This window comes from Nelumbo nucifera, chromosome 8 (genome assembly GCF_055504915.1).
Source record: "Nelumbo nucifera cultivar China Antique chromosome 8, China Antique-T2T, whole genome shotgun sequence".
Lineage (NCBI taxonomy): Eukaryota > Viridiplantae > Streptophyta > Magnoliopsida > Proteales > Nelumbonaceae > Nelumbo > Nelumbo nucifera.
Genome location: NC_142656.1, coordinates 3,784,802 through 3,803,723, shown reverse-complemented (window position 1 = coordinate 3,803,723; position 18,922 = coordinate 3,784,802). Strand labels below are relative to the sequence as shown.

Below are 18,922 nucleotides of genomic sequence, written 5' to 3'. Positions count from 1 at the left end.
AACTTTCCTTGGTCCCCACATAAATCTGAAAAAAGAACATGGGATTCTTGGTTAATAGGAATCAAAATCCCATTGACCAAATTTTCCTGCTTTCAAAATCAAAAAAAAAAAAAAAGAAAAAATAATGCCCACTTATTATTTTTCTTGATGCAGCAGCTAGTGCTCTGCCCCACTGGTTCTAGGCTTTGTTTGTTTGCTTTGTTCTATCAAAAACAAAATAAAACAAAAAAAAAAATTGTATTGACAAATCCCAAACGTTTAAGGTAGAAGCAGCAATGATACCAACATAACCTAATCAACGTTTTTTTTTTTTTCATTTTGGCAAGAAAATAGACTTTAAAAGGTGAACAATCTCTCAGCCGGCTGAACGATTCAAGTTCAACCACCTACGTCAACAACGTTTTGAAAAAGCTTACAGATGGTGAGAGCTTCAAAAGCTATGTCCTTTCTTCTTTCCCCTCTACTTGGCAATCCAGTGATATAAATAATAAATTGTCAAATTAGTTTCTTTTTTCACACAAAAGGGAGATGTTGTTGATGTTGTTGTAGTCGAAGAAAAACCCCTCAAAGCTGAATCCATCTTATGTGTTGATGTTGTTGTCTAAATAAAAAACCAAAAAGGTAGTTTGACAGAGTATTTATATTTGGAATTTTTTTATTGTGCTCTTTTATAAAGATTAGATTTAACTCAATGACTAAATTCAAATATTTAAATATTTAAACAACTATCCTTTGAAAAGTAGTAGTACTATATGATATTATTAAAATATTCTAATTTAGCTTTTATGGTCTACACATGAAGCCAAGGCAAGCATTCATGTTATATATCTATACTATATATAAAAGTGTGAATGTAGTTGAAACTTTTTGGGACTAAACTTATCCTTTATTTCTTTGTTTGAGAAAGGGTATAAAAATCATTTTATTATAGCATTAATGGCTACTATAATGGCCATATTTGTATATTTAATCCATCTCTAATTGTAAATGTTCAAAATGTAACTTCAATTATTACTTTCCACTTTATTTAATCCCCTCTCATTAAGTCTTATACTCAACTGTATTAACTCCCATTTTATCTTATTAAATCTTATATTTAAGTTATTTTTCACCAATAAATTGTACTAATTAGATCTATGTCATTTTTTAACAATATAAACTCATATATTTTAAAACTAGCTAAAAATAAAAACATTCTTTATCCAAGTGATGGCTAAGCAATTCAACCATTCAAATCAAATTGATAAATCTATGAAGTCATAGTTAAGTAATAAAATTTTAAAATAGAAACAAATATAAAAAAAATAGACTTTATTATAATTTTATTAATCAAATTAAAAAATAACTGTAATAAAAAAATTAATTTTATTGATAATGAAAATGAAATGCATACTTTAGAACTGACCAAAAATGAAATTATTTTACTATTTGATAAAGATCAATAGTTCAACTTTTGGGTCAAATGTATTAACATTTAATGTCATAAATAAATAATAAAAATTAATAAAACATAAAAATGAAAAAAAAACATAAATGTTGCAAAAGAACATTCAGGCACATGTATAATATTAATTAATTATTATATTAAACAAAAAGTAAGTGTGACATATTGGAATTATTTTTACACAAAAATATAAACAAATACAAAAAAAAATGAATACACCTATAATTCTATATTTACACTACTATTAAAAATATAAATAAGATTATGTAACTTTTTTGACTAAAATACTCATTTTTAAAATTAGTCTTTATTTAATTGTGAAGTTTAAATTGTAAATTGAACTAATACTTTTTACCTCATTCAATTCCCTCTATTTAAATCTTACATTTTTTATAAGTGAACAAAAAACACCAAAAAATAAAATATTATAAAAAGAAGAATCTAACCAAGTGACTTGCCAATGACACTTGAAACTTCACAACTCAATCTGATTATCACATATTGAGATGATGTGTTTATGTAATCATATTTGGATTTTGCAATATGCATCTAATTAATAATAAAAAGCAAAAAAATATAAACAAAAAATAAAAATATATATTTATAAAAATTTTTGAATACATTATTACTATCGTTATCATCACCTAGAATTACCACGTGCAAAGCACATACACACTTACTAGTTAAATAGAAAAGAACCATGTGATGGGCTAATGTTAAAAAAAGGTGTCGATGTTACATTTAGTTTTTTAACTGAATTGGTTGTGGATAAATTTAAATAGTTTTATATTTAATTTCTTTGTTTTAAAATTGAAAAAAAACAAAATTTTAAAGAGATTGGAAACAAATAGCAATATGAGAAGTCTAATATGAACAACTGTGTTTTAGAATATAGTATAGATAATAAAGGTAATTAGATATAGATAGATGAGGACATAGAAGTAGCTGGATTAGGTAGAATCATTGTTGAACTAAATTGAGGCTTCTCAAATTACTAAATTAAATTTGTTAAAAACAAGCTTGTGAAGGAATAGGGCTAATTCTGAAGAGCTAAACTAGTAACAAAACTTTAGAGAGAGTAAGAAAAAGGAAAATAATTTGGTTGTAAAAAATCGAATTAAATAAGTGATAGGGCCATAGAAAAAGGAAAATTAAATTTTACTATGTAAAAATAAAAATACGAAATACATAACACTTAAATACGAGCTTTTCTTTATAACAAAACTATAGATCAAATTCCTTAATTTGGGCAGTTAAACACTTAGGCTGTGTTTGATTGCAATGCAAATAAATTTGTACCAATGTAAAATTATAATAGTGCAAATGATTTTTAATGTAAATTCTAACCTATTTTTATTTCAAATTTTAGTTTATTTTGTTTGATTGCAGTACAAATTAAATAAATTAAGACATGAAGTAAAATAAAATTAAATGAGAATTTACATTTTTTTTTTCATTTGCACTTTCATGCATTTGTACTAATGCAAATAAAATTGCACCAAACACAGCATTAAGCTACATACTTCATAGTGAGGTCTCAAATTTATCTGATACAATAATACCCCATTTCTTTTTCCCAGGCCTAACCAAGAAATTACATGCTTAACGAGTTCATGGACCACTGTTATGTAGGAAACTTCCCTACATAACCCTACCAACACGCAAGGGCCCACCCAGGCCCAAAATGAAACTGCCTTGGCATTTAGCAAGCTCAGACTAAATTGGCTTGGGCCGGGCTTCATGGATCTATGTTGGTTCACCTACCAGCATTATTAGTACGATATATATAGGACCATTGGATTGGCATAACTTTTGTTGACAGAACCCAAGGACGGCGGTAGTGACGCGACACGAGCTATACCAACCAAATAATCGTGATTGGTGGTCATTGGACCGTGCCGGTAAGCCCACTTGTCCTCCCGTTGTCGTAGTGGGGAGCGGCGAACGGACGCCCACCGCCGGCGGTATCTGCCTACGTCTACGTGTCGAGACTTCACTTTCGAGTGCTACCGATCGCGAAACCCTAAAATGATGTCTAGTCTAATCACTATCTGACACGTGTCGTAGTCACTAAATTCCAAACCTTATCACTTTCGCCCTCAGTTTTATAGTTTGTGTTGTCGAATCTGGTCGCTACGAACTCCTCCGCTTTTTGCCAAGCCTCTCCCCCCCTCTATGATCTCTAAATTGATCCACTGTAAATAAATTTTGTTTTTAGTTTCTATTTTCTGATGAATGAATCCCTAGATATCCCCTCAAGATCTGCTCTCTCCGGCGGATTTTTTCCGGTCGGTGATTGGAGATGGATGGGATGAGGAATCAATCCAAATCTTGGGCGAGGAACATCGTTGGATCAGATTTTCTTTGCAAGAAATGTTCGATCCATTTGTGGTAACGGATGTTCGATCGAAAACCTGGTTTAGAAAAAGGAAAAGAAAAATCAAATTTGTAAGCCCAATCCACTGTATTATAATTGTACTGAATCTGTAGCTCTTTGGTCATTGTACAGTATATTAATTTCCCTTAAGGCCTTAACCTTAGGTTTTTTTTTTGCCGATTTTTTCCTCAATTTGTACAGTTGGGTTTAGATTTTAAGTGAAACAGAATAGAAGAGGGGAAGGTTGAAGAGGAGGGGAATTGATTCAATGTTTTAACTTTTGAGTTCACTTTTGTATCTCTCTACTGATACCCGAAAGTGGCGAAGACGAATTTGAGCACCGCCGAGGAATATTCGGCACCGGAAGTCAATCTTCCGGCAGATATCGATTGGCAAATGCTAGACAAATCTAAGTTCTTCTTCCTGGGGGCGGCCCTCTTCTCCGGTGTCTCTTCCACGCTTTACCCTGTTGTAGTCCTCAAGACTCGGCAACAGGTATCACAAACTCGTGTCTCCTGCATGAAAACAGCGTATTCGATCCTACGTCACGAGGGTTTCCGAGGTCTGTACAGAGGCTTCGGCACATCTCTAATGGGAACAATCCCGGCTCGGGCGCTCTACATGACAGCGCTCGAAGTCACCAAGAGCAACGTTGGAACTGCCACAATCCGGTTGGGGCTCCCGGAGCCAACGGCCGCAGCGATTGCCAACGCTGCTGCAGGCCTTAGTGCAGCCATGGCATCACAGCTCGTTTGGACCCCGATCGACGTCGTGAGCCAAAGACTCATGGTTCAGAGCAACAGAAGCAGCAATCCCAGTAACCCCAATATGTCACCTTGCAAGTACCACGGCGGAATTGATGCATTTCGAAAAATTCTGAGGACTGATGGACTGCGAGGACTGTACAGGGGATTTGGGATATCCATATTAACCTACGCACCGTCAAATGCTGCCTGGTGGGCATCGTATTCTGTTGCTCAGAGACTCCTGTGGGGTGGAATTAGTTGCTATTTCTATAAAAAAGAAGAGGAGAGCAGAAAGAATATGGGCAGCAGCGGTGGCAGTGGCGGCATCTTCCGGCCGGATTCCAAGACAGTGGTGGCAGTTCAGGGGGTGAGTGCAGCCATGGCGGGCGGCGTTTCGGCTATAATTACAATGCCACTGGATACCATCAAGACCAGACTGCAGGTATTGGATGGAGAGGAGAACGGTTGTCGCCGGCCCCTGACAATTGGACAGACGGTAAGGAATTTGGTTAGGGAAGGTGGGTGGACCGCCTGTTACAGGGGAGTAGGCCCGAGGTGGGCTTCCATGTCCATGTCTGCAACCACCATGATCACTACTTACGAATTCCTGAAACGACTTTCTGCCAAGAATCAAGAGAACTTGACGTGATCCTACGTTGATTCTGTTAGCTTTCCTGTGTAGCCTGGAGATGATTGTTGAAAATAAAGTGAATGCAGGTTTTTAATAAATCGATGTCTTCTAATCTTCTCTATTTTTGTTTATTTCATTTTCTCAGTTTTATATATGTAAACAATTGTCTATAGACTCTTGTAGGGATTAGAAGGAAAAGAAAGAAAACATGGGGAGCGGTGGTTTAATAAGATACAGTGGCCACTGGCCAGAAGGGGGATATAAAGTTCCAGAAGACCAGAATATCGTTAAGGTAGTGTGGTTCATTCGTGTTATGAAATGAAATGGAGATTCCTGGTATTCATGCCTCGTAGAAACTGTGTGTCGCCCCAGACTCATTGAACTATTATTAAACTTGGTTAGTTTACGATAGTATCGGCTTTTAAATTTTCTTCGTATTGTCAAAGTGCCAACTGGCTCAATTGATTCTAGGTATCGAGTCCGGATTCAGTGGACCCTTTGGTTCAAGGGGCGCGTGAACCTTCCAATAAGAGGTGTGCACGTCGTCCAATTCGAGGATTGCTATTCCGTAAACTTAACGAGTCTGTAATGTTGTTAGCCTGGTTAAACTGGTTAGATAAAAACAAACTCGAGCCCTATTTTTACACCTCATTCGTTTGAATTCTCTTTCGGCAGTTTCATTTTCACCAGAGTCCTAGCTCAAGAGCAAGAGGGTGGAGTGCAACGATTTCAACGTCTGATGGCATGGAGTCAACCCATGACAAGAATCAACCGGCGGTAAGCATCCATTCTCCTCATTTTCCTTCCAAACCTGATTTTTCTCTCCAATCTTATATTCTTCCTTTCTACAGACCACCGACGACGATTTCTCTATTTCTTTGAGCTCTTAGGGCATGAAATCAACCAGAGACAAGTGTAAACCAGCAGTTGGGCTGGGGTGTTTATCACCTGCTATCCAACATCACGAGCTTTGACCCAATTGCATCATCGTTTGGATCGATCTACGTGATGGACAACCCACTCACAGCCACACCCAATATAAATTCAACCCTCATGGGGCGTGCCCAGGGGCTCTATGCCATGTCTTCACAACAGAACAAGTTCAGCCTTCTGATGACTCTCATCCATGCGTTTGTCAGCTGACCATACAACGGTAGTTCCTTCAGCATGGTGGGTCAGAACCCAATCTTCAATGAAGTAAGAGAGATGCCAATCGTCGGAGGCACGGGAGTTTCCCAGATTGCATGTGGGTATTGCTTGGCAAAGACACACTCCATGGTAGTATTTGATGCAGTAATCAGATAATAATGCGACCCTAATACATTAATTAATGGAGTTCTTATTTTTGTATTCACATTTTATTTGGATCCTCCAGCCTTCTATGAGATTTTCTTTTATGAATAAATAAAGAGTTTACTTATGAAGTAACTTAGATGGTTTCTCTCTCTCTCTCTCTCTCTCTCTCTCTCTGAATCAGGAAACAACAATATAGCTCCAATTTCCAACTGTGTGTTAAGCTGTTCTTGCGATTCTAATTCAAAGTTCCAACATACAAATTGCACTAGGACCGGAGTGGAAGTCTTGTGAGTTGTGAAGATGCCAGAATCAAATGACCCACATATTAGGAAGAACAAGGTCTGATTTATGGGTCTTCACGCTGTGGTAGATTGATCAAAAGCTTGAAATGTTTAGTCTATCTATCAAACAAGTATTCCCATCCAAAAATAGCTTGTTCTCTCCATTTTTTTTTATCAAACCTTTTATCTTGGTGTTAAGGAAATACAGTTGAGACAAAAATTGTTAGATTTTCAATGTTAGAACTTATAACAATTAAGACTGACTAGTACAGCCGGTTTACACTTGTTGCAGGTTGATTTCATACAGTCGGAGCTCGGTGAAACAGAGAAATCGCCATTAGTGGTGGTCTGTAGGAAAGAAAGATATCAGATTGGAGAGGAATAACAATTTTGGAAGGAAAATGAGGAGGATGGATGCTTAAACGCCGGCTGAAATCGCTGCCAGTGGCCTCTTGCTCTTGAGCTAGGGCTTGGGTGAAAATGAAATAGGGAAAGAGAATTCAAACGAATGAAGGGGAAAGATAGGGGGCTCGAGTTTTATTTTTACCTAACCGGTTGAACCGGACTGACAACTTTAACAGATTCATTACATTAACGGAATAACAATCCGCAAATAGGGCGACATGCATGCTTCCTATTGGAGGGTTCACGCGCCCCAAAAACCCACTGAATCCGGATTCATAGGTCTCTCGCTGGTTGCAGCGGAGAGACTTGGGAATAATTCCTGCCTTCACACCTGGATTGAGAGGGGTTGTGGGTATATTTATACGCTGCCATTATTAGCTCTCCATAGTCCATACAAACTAGAAAGGGAAAGGGTTTTGGATTTTTTTTTAGTAAGAGGATAGAAGAGTGGCATTTGTATAGAAAAAATATGCAGGGTTGTTTTTAAGAAAAAAGAAAATATTTAAAAGACCTTCAACATTTTCAACCTTCCAATTTCCAAAGAGCCAAGAGACAAATGAACTAAAATTTTATCAAGTCATTTTTTTCAAGTCCATTCAGTGCCAACAAACGCCACCTAATAGTGAATGGCTCTTCAATCAACCATAACAATTTAAGTGTCCCTTTGAACAATACAGGGAGCATGGCGGCAATCAAGTAGTAAATGTAGATAGAAGAACCAAAAACAGAACAAAAGGGAGTAGGGTACAAGTATAAGAATTAAGAAATGATTTAACCGTTCATAAGGAACCATATTATTGGTTGAGTTGGGTTTCCCTGGATTGGATGTATAATAATAGTCGGTCATGGATATCACTGCAGTGGGGACTGAAGTTTGATCTTCCGAGACATAGGCGGGAGAAGTTCAAACTTCAGAACAGAGGAGAGAACATTATATGAGACTGAGAGCACCATAAACATTAGCTGTGCTAATAACAATGTTTCTGTAGATTAATCATCAATTGAATAAGAGTGGCTCAGTTGGTGGGATCTCCGCTTGTTGTAGATGAGACTTGACTCTGGATCAAATCTCTCAGAAAAACAGAGCTTGAATAAAACGAAGAAACGGTGGGCTTTTTCAACAGGAAGTTTATGAAACCATGTTCTCAATATCTCTTCCAACAACAATTTCATATACTTTTTTTTTTCTACATTACATTATACATTTTGTTTTTCTTTTTTCAGAGAGAGACATACAGACAGACAGAGGTTCTTATCCCGTATCCACATGTAGTCCACACTATCGCTCTTTCTCCTGACTGATAGATCATTTTCATCGGGGGACCACTCACCACCCCATATGATGAGATGACGAATTGATTCTACACAATTTGCAACCAATATTTGAAGCTTTTAGAGTTTTGGCATTTGTTTACAGTTTAAAATACTATGGGAGTATCTGGTATATTGGTGTTATGTTGTTTTTGAGTATTGGGTTGATTGATAATTTTATATAAATTTGTGAAAGAGATTTTTTTATTTAAAATGTTTTAATTGATCAATACAAATTATTATTTTTACCTAAAATATTAAATTTACACCCCCTATATTTCTAATAAAGGAGTATCCGACTCTTCATACACATTGCCCAACACCCATTAGTGTTAGAAGATTGCAAAATGTGGCTTTGATGAGAAAGTATTTTTCTAAATATGGTCTCTATTTTTAATATTTTGGTCAAGTTTGCATTTTCATTATAGTCTCCTTTTTTCATATAAATAGATTATATGATCATTACTCACACAGTCAAGGCATCTTGCTAGATCATTAAAAAAATGAAAAGTCGTTGTATTTTGCGGTGTTTGATTAATTGGAGGACTTCCACAAGGCAAAAAATAATTTTTTTTTTATTTTATAAATTAGGGAGTTACCAAACGAACATTATAAAAATGGCATCATGAATGATTCAGATCATTTGGAATAACTATGTCACCTTATCTATATTCATCGTTCATTGATCCCAAAACTGGAAATCTGAACACTTCAGAAGTGCCTTGGGCTTATGAATGAAATAGGGTTTACCCCTCCAGCCAGCAATGATCACTACCCTTAATTGTTAGTGACTTAGTGGTTTACCTATGACAAACGTTTTGGTTGGGTTAATGGTGTTGGTTTACCACCAACACAAACCCAACCCTAACATATGGCCCTCAGGCCATGTTCAACCCAAGATGAAAGCCATATTTATCGACCCAAACCCAACTAAATCTACAAAGCTAAAATAATTCAGAATACTGTGGGTTGGACCTTATTCAAACCTACAAAGGCTAAAATAATTCAGAATGCTGTGGGTTGGACCTTTCCAGGCTTGAATAGGCTTGGTTTGGTATGGATCGGGAATACTTTGATACAGAAAAGACATGATGCCTAAAAAATTTACAACCAATCAACTTATATCCTAGATGTAGTAATCATAGTTTTCTAACTGCCATTACCATTGACCTAGACGGTCGGACCATTTGGCCAGGGGACCATTTAGACAATCAGTTTCGTTTTATCCCAAACATGATCCTAGGCCAAAAACCGTTAAATCAATTAATGATCTTGATCCGTTTAATGGTTTTTGGTCATTTTTTATTTTTATATTTTTTGTCAAAATAAATTATTCATTCAAATCGAATGATCAAACCATTAACCCAGAAACTGGTGGCCAGAACAATTCCGTTTTTATATCGTTTTTTAAAACCATGGTAATAACCAAATCAGCTGGTATTCATGAATGATGAGGGGTTTTGATTGATTAAATTTGTTCCAGTATCATACCTTTGTAGGAAGAATGATATATTCATGAAGGACCTTGTCAAGTTGCCATCTATTAAAGAAAAAAAAAAAAAAAAAAAAGATTAGAGCAGGTGGATTGGAACCTTCCACTTCAGGGATACATAGGGATTTTTCTTTTTTTTTTTTTTGGTAAATAAGGATACATAGGGGTAGGGTATACTGCATGGGTGTTAATACATGGGATACCCCAATGATAAAGTCTGTGTATACCTACCATTCGTTTGCAGCAGTACCCCAAATGATGACGTCTTCATCTATTATCAATATCCATGCACACAACGGGATACAAAATGTGGTGTGGTCATATCAAATTAAATGCCTTTTGGATCAAAAGTAAAATCGTTTATACGAGTAAAACCAATAAGCAAAATAAAATAGAAATTATTAATTTTTATGATTATTATTTAATATATAATTAATTATTATAATGAGAAAAAATATACCGTCCTGTATAATTTGGTTGGCAAATTTGGGTTTTTGCATCAGTTTGGATTCAGGTCAGGCTCTATGTCTAGGGTTGATCTTCTATTGGTCCTTGAACCAACCAAACCCATCTATTTTATAACCCCTGATTTATTAGGGAGAGTTAAAATGGATTACAAAAGATTTGAGAGGAAATGAGAGAGGGAAGAATTGGAGAGAGTGTGTGTGTGTTTTAAGAATGATTTTATCAAAGAGAACAATGATGGATTCAATCCAAGGGAGTTCACTTTGGCACATATTTGATATTTCTGAGTGGTTCCTTATACTGACCCATGAGATGATTTCACATCAAAGGGTGGTTCATATCTGAGTAAGAAAGAAACTTGACTGTGAACAGAACCCTCTCTCAAAGTTGGTGAAATATCTTCTCCAACCTTGATGGAGGACTTTGTTAAGTTATTCTCAGATTGAGAAAGAAACAGAGTGCCATGATTTTTATGCCGAGGATGATAATGAGAGTGATGAAGGGAAATTTGGCCTGACCTCGCAATCACTCGACACGTGGCGAAAGCAAGCAACTCGGGGCAGTAGAGCGCCCAAAACGAGCACCGAAAGTAACGAAGTCCAAGCTCACTACTGAGCTTGGACTTCACCCGACCGGATTCTCTACTAGGAGCCCGAGCTCCCTACCAAGAACCCGAGCTCCTTACTGGGAGTCCGAGCTCCCTATTAAGAACCCGAGCTCCCTACTGAGAACCCGAGCTCCCTGCAAGGAGCCCGAACTATCTCGGGTCCTAAGCCCCACAGCCGTGACCCGAGCTGGCCCATGGCAGCTCAGAACACTCCCAAACCGAACTCAAGACACCTCGCTCGCCACTCAAGCACTTCGCTTCCGAAACACCAGACTGACCAAACGTACCTGACACCAAGGACGTCCGTATCCAAGGGCGGCGCACCTGACTGATTTGGGGTCTAACACCTGACAGTCAAACTTCAAACGGCCTCCTGCTACCGCCACCTGCCACCGTCGTTACTAGCTGCAGAGACGGCTCCGACAAAAGGAGCAGTGGCAGTTCTGTCCGGCCAGAGGAAATGACATCCGAACTAGTAGGAGCTCAGAGATAATCATGCCCGATCTGACAGAAGCCTAGAAGTGAGTGCGCGAGGTGGTTATAAAAGGCTCCCTACCCCCCAAGAACAAGGTATGCAAACTTTTGCGCTATCTGGCTTATCTTGCCTTTGAAAGACTCTAACTTGAGCTTCGGAGCCCTTACGCCGGGTTCTCCCCGGAGCTTCTTCACCCCCTCCGTTTCAGGTCCCCTGCCACTTAGTTCAGAGGCAAGATCGTTGACAGCTAAGATCGGCCGGATTGTGCATCATCAATTGGCGCCGTCTGTGGGAACGCTTCAAAAGGCCTCCCTCCAAACTCTCATACCCCTTTCTTCTTCTTTGAAAAACTCAATACTCATGGCCTCTTCCAGCAACGCCGGACGCGGCACAGAGACAAACACCACCGGGGAACAGCCTCAAGTTCCCGTGGTGTGCGTTGGGCAGTTCACCATCCCCCTCTCGGTGGACGGAATTCCCAATCTGAATACGCCACAAGCAGTGGCGCCTGTAAACCTTCCTGCCGCAAACATCCCCTTTCCTCCCCCCATCGAGACTACCTTCGCTAAACTAACCGCCGTCCCCCTGGCAGCTAGCCAAAATCGGTTGGACGACCTGATGCAGTGCATGCGGGCAATGCAAGCCCAGATGCAACAGTTCCAGCAACACCAGCTTCACCAGCACCAAGTGTTGCACAACCTCTCCCAGTATCACTATCAACAGCAGTTCCCCCAACTACCACCGAACCAACCACTACTTCCACCTCACCACCCTGCCTCGAAGCCGGTCAAGGCCTCTCCGCAAGATGGGCGCCCCCACCAAGGAAAGGCCTCCAGGCCCCAGAACCCCCCAAACAGCCAGGCCTCGTCCCCAGGCCGGAGAGAGAGAAAAGTCATCCCCGCCTCGCAGCTCACAGGCGGGTCGGGAACGTCGCCCGCGAGATTGGCACCTCGGGGCTCCAAACCGGAGTTCCCACTCATGGAAAACCGATTCGGCGCACTGGCAGCAGCGGACTACCAGCATTCTGGGCCCATCGAGCTCGGCAACATGGAGGCCAGCAGCGCCAGTACAAGGCCCACTCAACAGCGAAGGCACCGTCGAAGTCGACGAACCGCCACCCGTGTCCTGTCAGAGCTCAGAGGCAAAGGCGAGACGAGCTCGGACGAGGTAGGAGTTGCCCCGATTCTCTCAGTTCCTTTCCCCCCTCGCGTCAGAACTCCTGGCAGTCCCCTTGCCCAGAGATTTCAAGCTCCCACCTCTAGACAAGTATGACGGGTCCTTCGACCCCAACGACCACGTTGACGCTTTCCAGTCCCAAATGCACATCGCCAGAGCCAGCGAATCATGCATGTGCGTGGCTTTCACCACCACCCTCAGGGGGGTAGCCCGCACTTGGTACAGGAACCTAGCCCCCGGGTCGATAAAGTGCTGGGCTCAGTTCGTGCAGGTCTTCACTGCACACTTTGTCACCAGCAAATGGTGCCCCAAAGCAGAGGAAAGCATCTTCGGGGTAGTCCAAAGGGAAGGAGAACCCATACGGGGCTACATCAAACGATTCAATGAAGCATGCTTACAGATACCGCGGTTAGACCCCGCGGTGCAGCTCGCGGCAGCAAAAAGAGGGGTGACGCACAAAGAGTTCAAATGGCACATGGTAGCTAACCAGCCCGCGACCGTGGCCGAATTTCTCAAGCTCGCAGACAAGTTCATGAGGACGGAGGAAGAAATCAACCAACGAACCGAGGGCGGAAACGAGAAAAGAAAGAGGGATGGCGAGCCCTCTAACTCAGTCGACCGAAAAAACCCGGCCCGGGACCCAAAACCGAACCAGTCGTTCCGAGCTCCCCTACCAGTTCGGACGTATTACACGCCACTTAACACAAGGCGAACCGAGATCTTAATGACGATCAAGGATGCCCCGTACGTGAAATGGCCACCTCGCCTAAAGGGAAATCCGAACGAAAGAAACAAGAATTTGTATTGTAGTTTCCATAGGGACCATGGTCACAGTACCGAGCAGTGCAATAATCTCCAAGACGAAATAGAGGGGCTCATCCGTCGCGGATACTTGAGAAGCTTTGTACAGCACAACAATAATAACAATAAAGCAGATCGGCCGGGCGAGCACGAAAAGGACGCCCCCGAATCTAGCAGCAGGCCTGCCGAACCGTTGCAGTGACAGCCTCCGGTAGAGAGGCCAATTCGGGGAACCATCCATGTAATTGTGGGAGGTTCGGTGGTAGCAGGGTGTACCTCGGCAGCATCCCGGACTTCAGTTCGCGAAGCGGTCCTCGAGGAGCAGAACCCTCCGAAAAGGCCAAAGACCGAAGAACCAATCCTCTTCACGGAAGACAACGCGCGAGGAGTTCGCTACCCCCACAATGACACGCTTGTCGTCAAACTAAGGATCAGCGACTTCGAGGTAAGACGCGTACTCGTAGATTCGGCCAGCTCGGCGGACATCCTCTTCAAATCAGCGTTTGATCGGCTACAGCTGCCGAGGAGCGAACTAAAGCCCGCAAACACTCCCCTGGTGGGCTTCAACGGAGAGGAAGTCAGACCCCTCGGAAAAATAACGGTACCTGTGGAAGTCAGCACGTGGCCTTGTGCGGTCAGACTCAACCACGACTTCCTGGTGGTCGCGACCCCCTCCCCATACAATGCCATAATAGGACGGCCAATCACGCATATCCTACGAGCGGTGGTCTCCACCTACTATTTGGCCATGAAGTTCCCTACGGACTTCGGTGTGGGGGTAGCGCGGGGCGACCAGCTCGAGTCCCGCAAGTGCTACGTTGCCGCCCTAAAGGGAAAGACCAAGGCAGCCGGCGACCTCGATCTGGAGCGGTCCGCGGAACAAGGCGAAGAACGAGCCTCGCCCACAGAGGAAACAGTCGCGATTCCAACCTCGCCTACGGACCCAACTCGCACACTCCAGATCGGTGCTTCCGTCAAAGAACCCCTACAGACCGAACTGGTAAGTTTTTTACTTCGAAATTTAGATATTTTTGCATGGTCTGCGGCCAATATGCCCGGTATTGACCCTAGCCTTATAACTCACAAACTTAACACTGACCCTTTAGTTAGACCCGTTAGGCAGAAGAAACGAAACTTAGCCCCAGAGCGTTGGAAGGCGGTCGACGAGGAAGTCGAGAAGCTCCTCGCGGCAGACTTCATAAGGGAAGTCCATTACCCGAGCTGGGTGGCCAACCCTGTGCTGGTGAAAAAGGCGAACGGCAAGTGGCGCATGTGCGTCGACTACACCGACCTGAACCAAGCTTGCCCGAAAGACTGCTTCCCCCTTCCCAAGATCGACCGCCTAGTGGACGCGACCTCGGGACATGAATTGCTAAGCTTCCTGGATGCCTACTCAGGCTACAACCAAATCCGGATGGACCAGTCCGACGAGGAAAAAACCAGCTTCATAACCGAGTTCGGTCTGTACTGTTACAAGGTCATGCCCTTCGAATTAAAAAATGCCGGGGCGACCTTCCAAAGACTTGTAAATAGGCTGTTTCGGCCCCTAATTGGCACGAAGATAGAGTGTTATGTAGACGACATGGTCGTCAAGACACGGTTTTCACAAGAACTAATAAAAGACTTGGATTCTGTCTTCCAAATCCTGCGTCAGTTTAGCATGAAATTGAACCCCAACAAATGTGTCTTTGGCGTCACCTCGGGCAAATTCCTAGGCTACGTTGCCAATCGGCGCGGTACCGAGGCCAACCCGGACAAGATAAAAGCCATCCTAGATATGAGACCGCCTCAGAAAGTAAAAGAAGTTCAGAGGCTAAACGGCCGCATAGCCACTCTAAGCCGCTTCATGTCCAAGTCGGCAGATCGCTGCCTACCCTTCTTCAAAGCAATCAAAGGCAAAGGGTTCGAATGGACCCAAGACTGCCAGCTCGCGTTTGACGAGCTAAAAGGTTACCTTGCCAGTGTGCCAACCTTAGCTCAGCCCGAGGAAGGCGAAGTCTTAGAACTGTACCTCTCGGCTAGCGACGAGGTGGTCAGTTCGGTACTAGTAAAGGAAGCAGACCGGGTCCAACGACCCATATATTATGTTAGTAAAATCTTGTAGGGAGCAGAGACAAGGTACCCGCAGATAGAAAAGCTAGCGTATGCACTGGTGATAGCAGCACGGAAACTTCGCCCGTACTTCCAGGCTCACACCGTCATCGTCCTGACCGACAAACCTCTGAGACAAGTTTTACTCAAACCTGAGGTTTCCGGCTGACTGACGAAGTGGGCCATCGAACTCAACGAGTACGATCTCCAGTACAAGCCAAGAACTGCCATTAAGGCCCAAGCCTTGGCAGATTTTATCGCAGAATGCACGTTTAGCCTCGAAACCCCTGAGCCGGTCGAGCCCGAGATCCCCAGTTCGGGTGAGCTCGGAGCTCCCAAGCTAAACGAGTCCGAACCCCGTGAAGTAGCAGCCAGTGTAGCATCCCTCCTGGTTAGACCAAGCGCGAACTGGGATGAGGAGCCCTGGATCCTTCACGTAGATGGCTCCTCAAACCAGCAAGGCAGCGGGGCTGGAATAGTGTTACGCGGCCCGAGCGGAACAAAGCTGGAATACGCACTACACTTTGAGTTCGCGGCATCCAACAACGAGGCGGAGTACGAGGCACTGATAGCCGGGCTAAACCTAGCGCACAAGGTTGGAGCAAAGCACATAGTTATCTGCAGTGATTCCCAGCTCGTGGTCAACCAAGTTACAGGCGAATACGAAGCGCGCGAGCTCACAATGATTGCATATTTGGCAAAAGTAAAGGAGGCTCTGCTCAACTTCCAGTCGCACTTCATCAAGCAAATCCCGAGGTCAGAGAACACTGAGGCCGACGCCCTGTCCCGACTAGCTAGCACGAGCCACAACGCCAGGAGAACCATGTACGTAGAGGACTTACCTCGGCCCAGCATTCTCGGTGGGGCAGAAGGGGTCGCTCCCGTCACTGAAGCAGAGCCGAGCTGGATCGACCCACTCGCGAGCTTCCTGCTAGACGGAACCCTCCCCGCGGACCGCAACGCAGCCAAGAGGGTGCAGTGCCAGGCAGCCAGATACGTCATAATAGACGAACGGTTGTACCGACGATCCTACACGCTCCCCTACCTGCGATGCTTGTGCCCAGCCGAAGCCGGGTTGGTACTCCGCGACACTCATGAAGGCTTGTGCGGCGGACACCTGGGGGGCAGAGCCCTCGCCCAAAAAGCACTTCGACAAGGATACTACTGGCCAACGATGAATACAGAGGCAATCGAGCTCGTCAGAAAATGCGACAAGTGTCAGAAGCATGCCAACATCCACCATCAGCCCGCTGCCGACCTCAAATACCTCACCAGTCCATGGCCCCTCGCCCAATGGGGCATCGACCTCCTAGGGCCATTTCCACCAGCGACAGGCGGGAGAAAATTCCTAGTGGTGGCAGTAGATTACTTTACAAAGTGGATAGAAGATGAACCCCTGGCAATAGTTACAGCCCGAAACATACATAACTTCTTTTGGAAGAACATTGTATGTCGCTTCGGGCTACCTCGGGTACGGATCTCCGACAACGGCAAACAGTTCGAAGATATCAAGTTCCAAGAATGGTGCCAAAGTATGGGAATTAGTCAGAACTTCACGTCGGTCGCACACCCGCAGGCAAATGGCCAAACAGAAGTAATGAACAGAGCCATCCTCCGCGGATTGAAAGCACGATTAGACCGAACCAAAGGTTTGTGGGCAAACTAACTACCAAGTGTTCTATGGGTTCACTGAACCACAGAAAAAACCGCCACAGGAGAGACCCCCTTTAACCTCACCTACGGCACCGAGGCGGTGATCCCGGCGGAAATCGAAGTACCTACGCTACGACTAACAGACAAACGAGGGCGAGTTACGCACCAACCTCGACCTACTGGACGAAGTAAGAGACCTCGCGCACATCCGAACTATGGCCTACCAGCAAAAGGTAGCTCGGTATTATAACGCGTGAGTAAAGAAGAGGAACTTCCGCGTCGGCGACCTGGTTCTCCGTAAGGTCATGGTGCCCGAACCCAGTGTAGGGAAACTTGGACCAAACTGGAAAGGACCCTTCAAAGTAAAGAAAGCACTCGGTGGGGGGCCATACGAGCTCGAAACCCTAGAAGGAAAACAAGTACCCCGAGCATGGAACGTCGTCAACTTAAGAAGATACTACCTATAAACCACCAAGGCAAGTACCCCGAAGCCGAGGTAAAAAACGAACTAAAGGACCGAAATAGTCAGTTCGGCAAAAAACGCAGCTCGAAGACAGGACAACCAGCACTTAAACAAAAAATCCATTTCATTTCAGATAAAGGTGTACAAAAAAAAGGAGCCATTTCACTTCATCTTTTACAAGTCAGGGGCTACTTCATCATTATCAGAAGCCACTTCGACAACACCCGAAGGACCTGCCTCCCCCTCGGAGTCCGGTTCGGCATCCGCAGCATTAGCCATCTCTTGAGTAATGCGCGAAGTGGATATGGCGCTGGTATCGAGCTCGGGGTACGTATTCCGGATCATCCACCGGCTTAGCTTGAAACCCCTCCTGTAGGAGTCCACCATCAGATCAGCGAAATCCGGCGAAGCAATATAATCACTGACAGCTTTTTTCTTTGCGTCTTCGATGCCTTGAGAGAAGATTTGAGTCCTCTCCCTGATATCCTCCTGAAGATACTCGACCTGATGCTGTAGGTCCAGCTTCAGTTCCGCCATATGATTCACCACCACTCCCATGGCCTCAGCATCTCTCTGAGACCTCGCCTGCCTAGAGCGCACGAGGCGAGCAGCCTCCTCGGCAGCTCGCGCCTGCCTCGAGCACCTCTCCACCTGGTTCGCCAAGGCGTGAATAGAAGAGTTCACCTACCAAAGGGAAACAAGGGATCAAAGGAACGAATAGAAGAATAAAGGCCAAAGAACTCTAAAGAAGGGAGCACTTACCACCATGGCATGGGTAACGGCACGGCAGGCCACTTGGTGCAGAGGGAGCTCGGTCCACGCTGCGACTTCCTCGGGAAACATGGCCTCCTTACTCCGTTGAAGAGCGTGAATAGGCGACAGCACACTCCTGAAGTCCCCCGGGGCCTCCGAGCCCGACGGCCCAGCTCGCGTATGGGTAGACTCGGAGTAAGCGGGAGCCCCTATGTGAGTAGTTTCGGCATAAGGAGCCCCCGCCGGCTCCTACATAGGAGAAACCATTTCGGGCTCCATAGGCTGATCCTCCACCGGGTAGTCCGGCGCCTCGGGCTCCGCACCCTGGGGTGGCTCGGCGCGAGCTCGCTTAGCCACCCGTTTCCTCCTCTTCATGCCCTGGAACAAGTGCCCACCTCGGGTCCCTCGAGAGTCCATCGTACCTGCGAAAAGGAGTTCGGCATCAGTAAAACAAG

At 43.9% G+C, this 18,922-nt stretch overlaps 1 protein-coding gene and 1 long non-coding RNA gene across 2 annotated transcripts; both read left to right on the top strand.

The window, feature by feature from the left end:
* Nucleotides 1-3,562: 3,562 nt before the first annotated feature.
* Nucleotides 3,563-5,350, top strand: LOC104600624 (uncharacterized). Its single transcript, XM_019198305.2, has one exon. The coding sequence runs from the start codon at nt 4,218-4,220 to the stop codon at nt 5,214-5,216; it is 999 nt and encodes a 332-aa protein (XP_019053850.2). The 5' UTR covers nt 3,563-4,217; the 3' UTR covers nt 5,217-5,350.
* A 22-nt stretch (nt 5,351-5,372) lies between these two features.
* On the top strand, nt 5,373-6,445 carry LOC104600802 (uncharacterized). Its single transcript, XR_016079831.1, has 4 exons — nt 5,373-5,490; nt 5,670-5,731; nt 5,874-5,975; nt 6,050-6,445. It is a non-coding gene; the product is annotated as an uncharacterized LOC104600802 (long non-coding RNA).
* The last annotated feature ends 12,477 nt before the right edge of the window (nt 6,446-18,922 follow it).

What these genes read in the sequence shown, in the direction of transcription:
- LOC104600624 (XM_019198305.2), top strand. Translation starts at nt 4,218, where the DNA reads ATGCTAGACAAATCTAAGTTCTTCTTCCTGGGGGCGGCCCTCTTCTCC.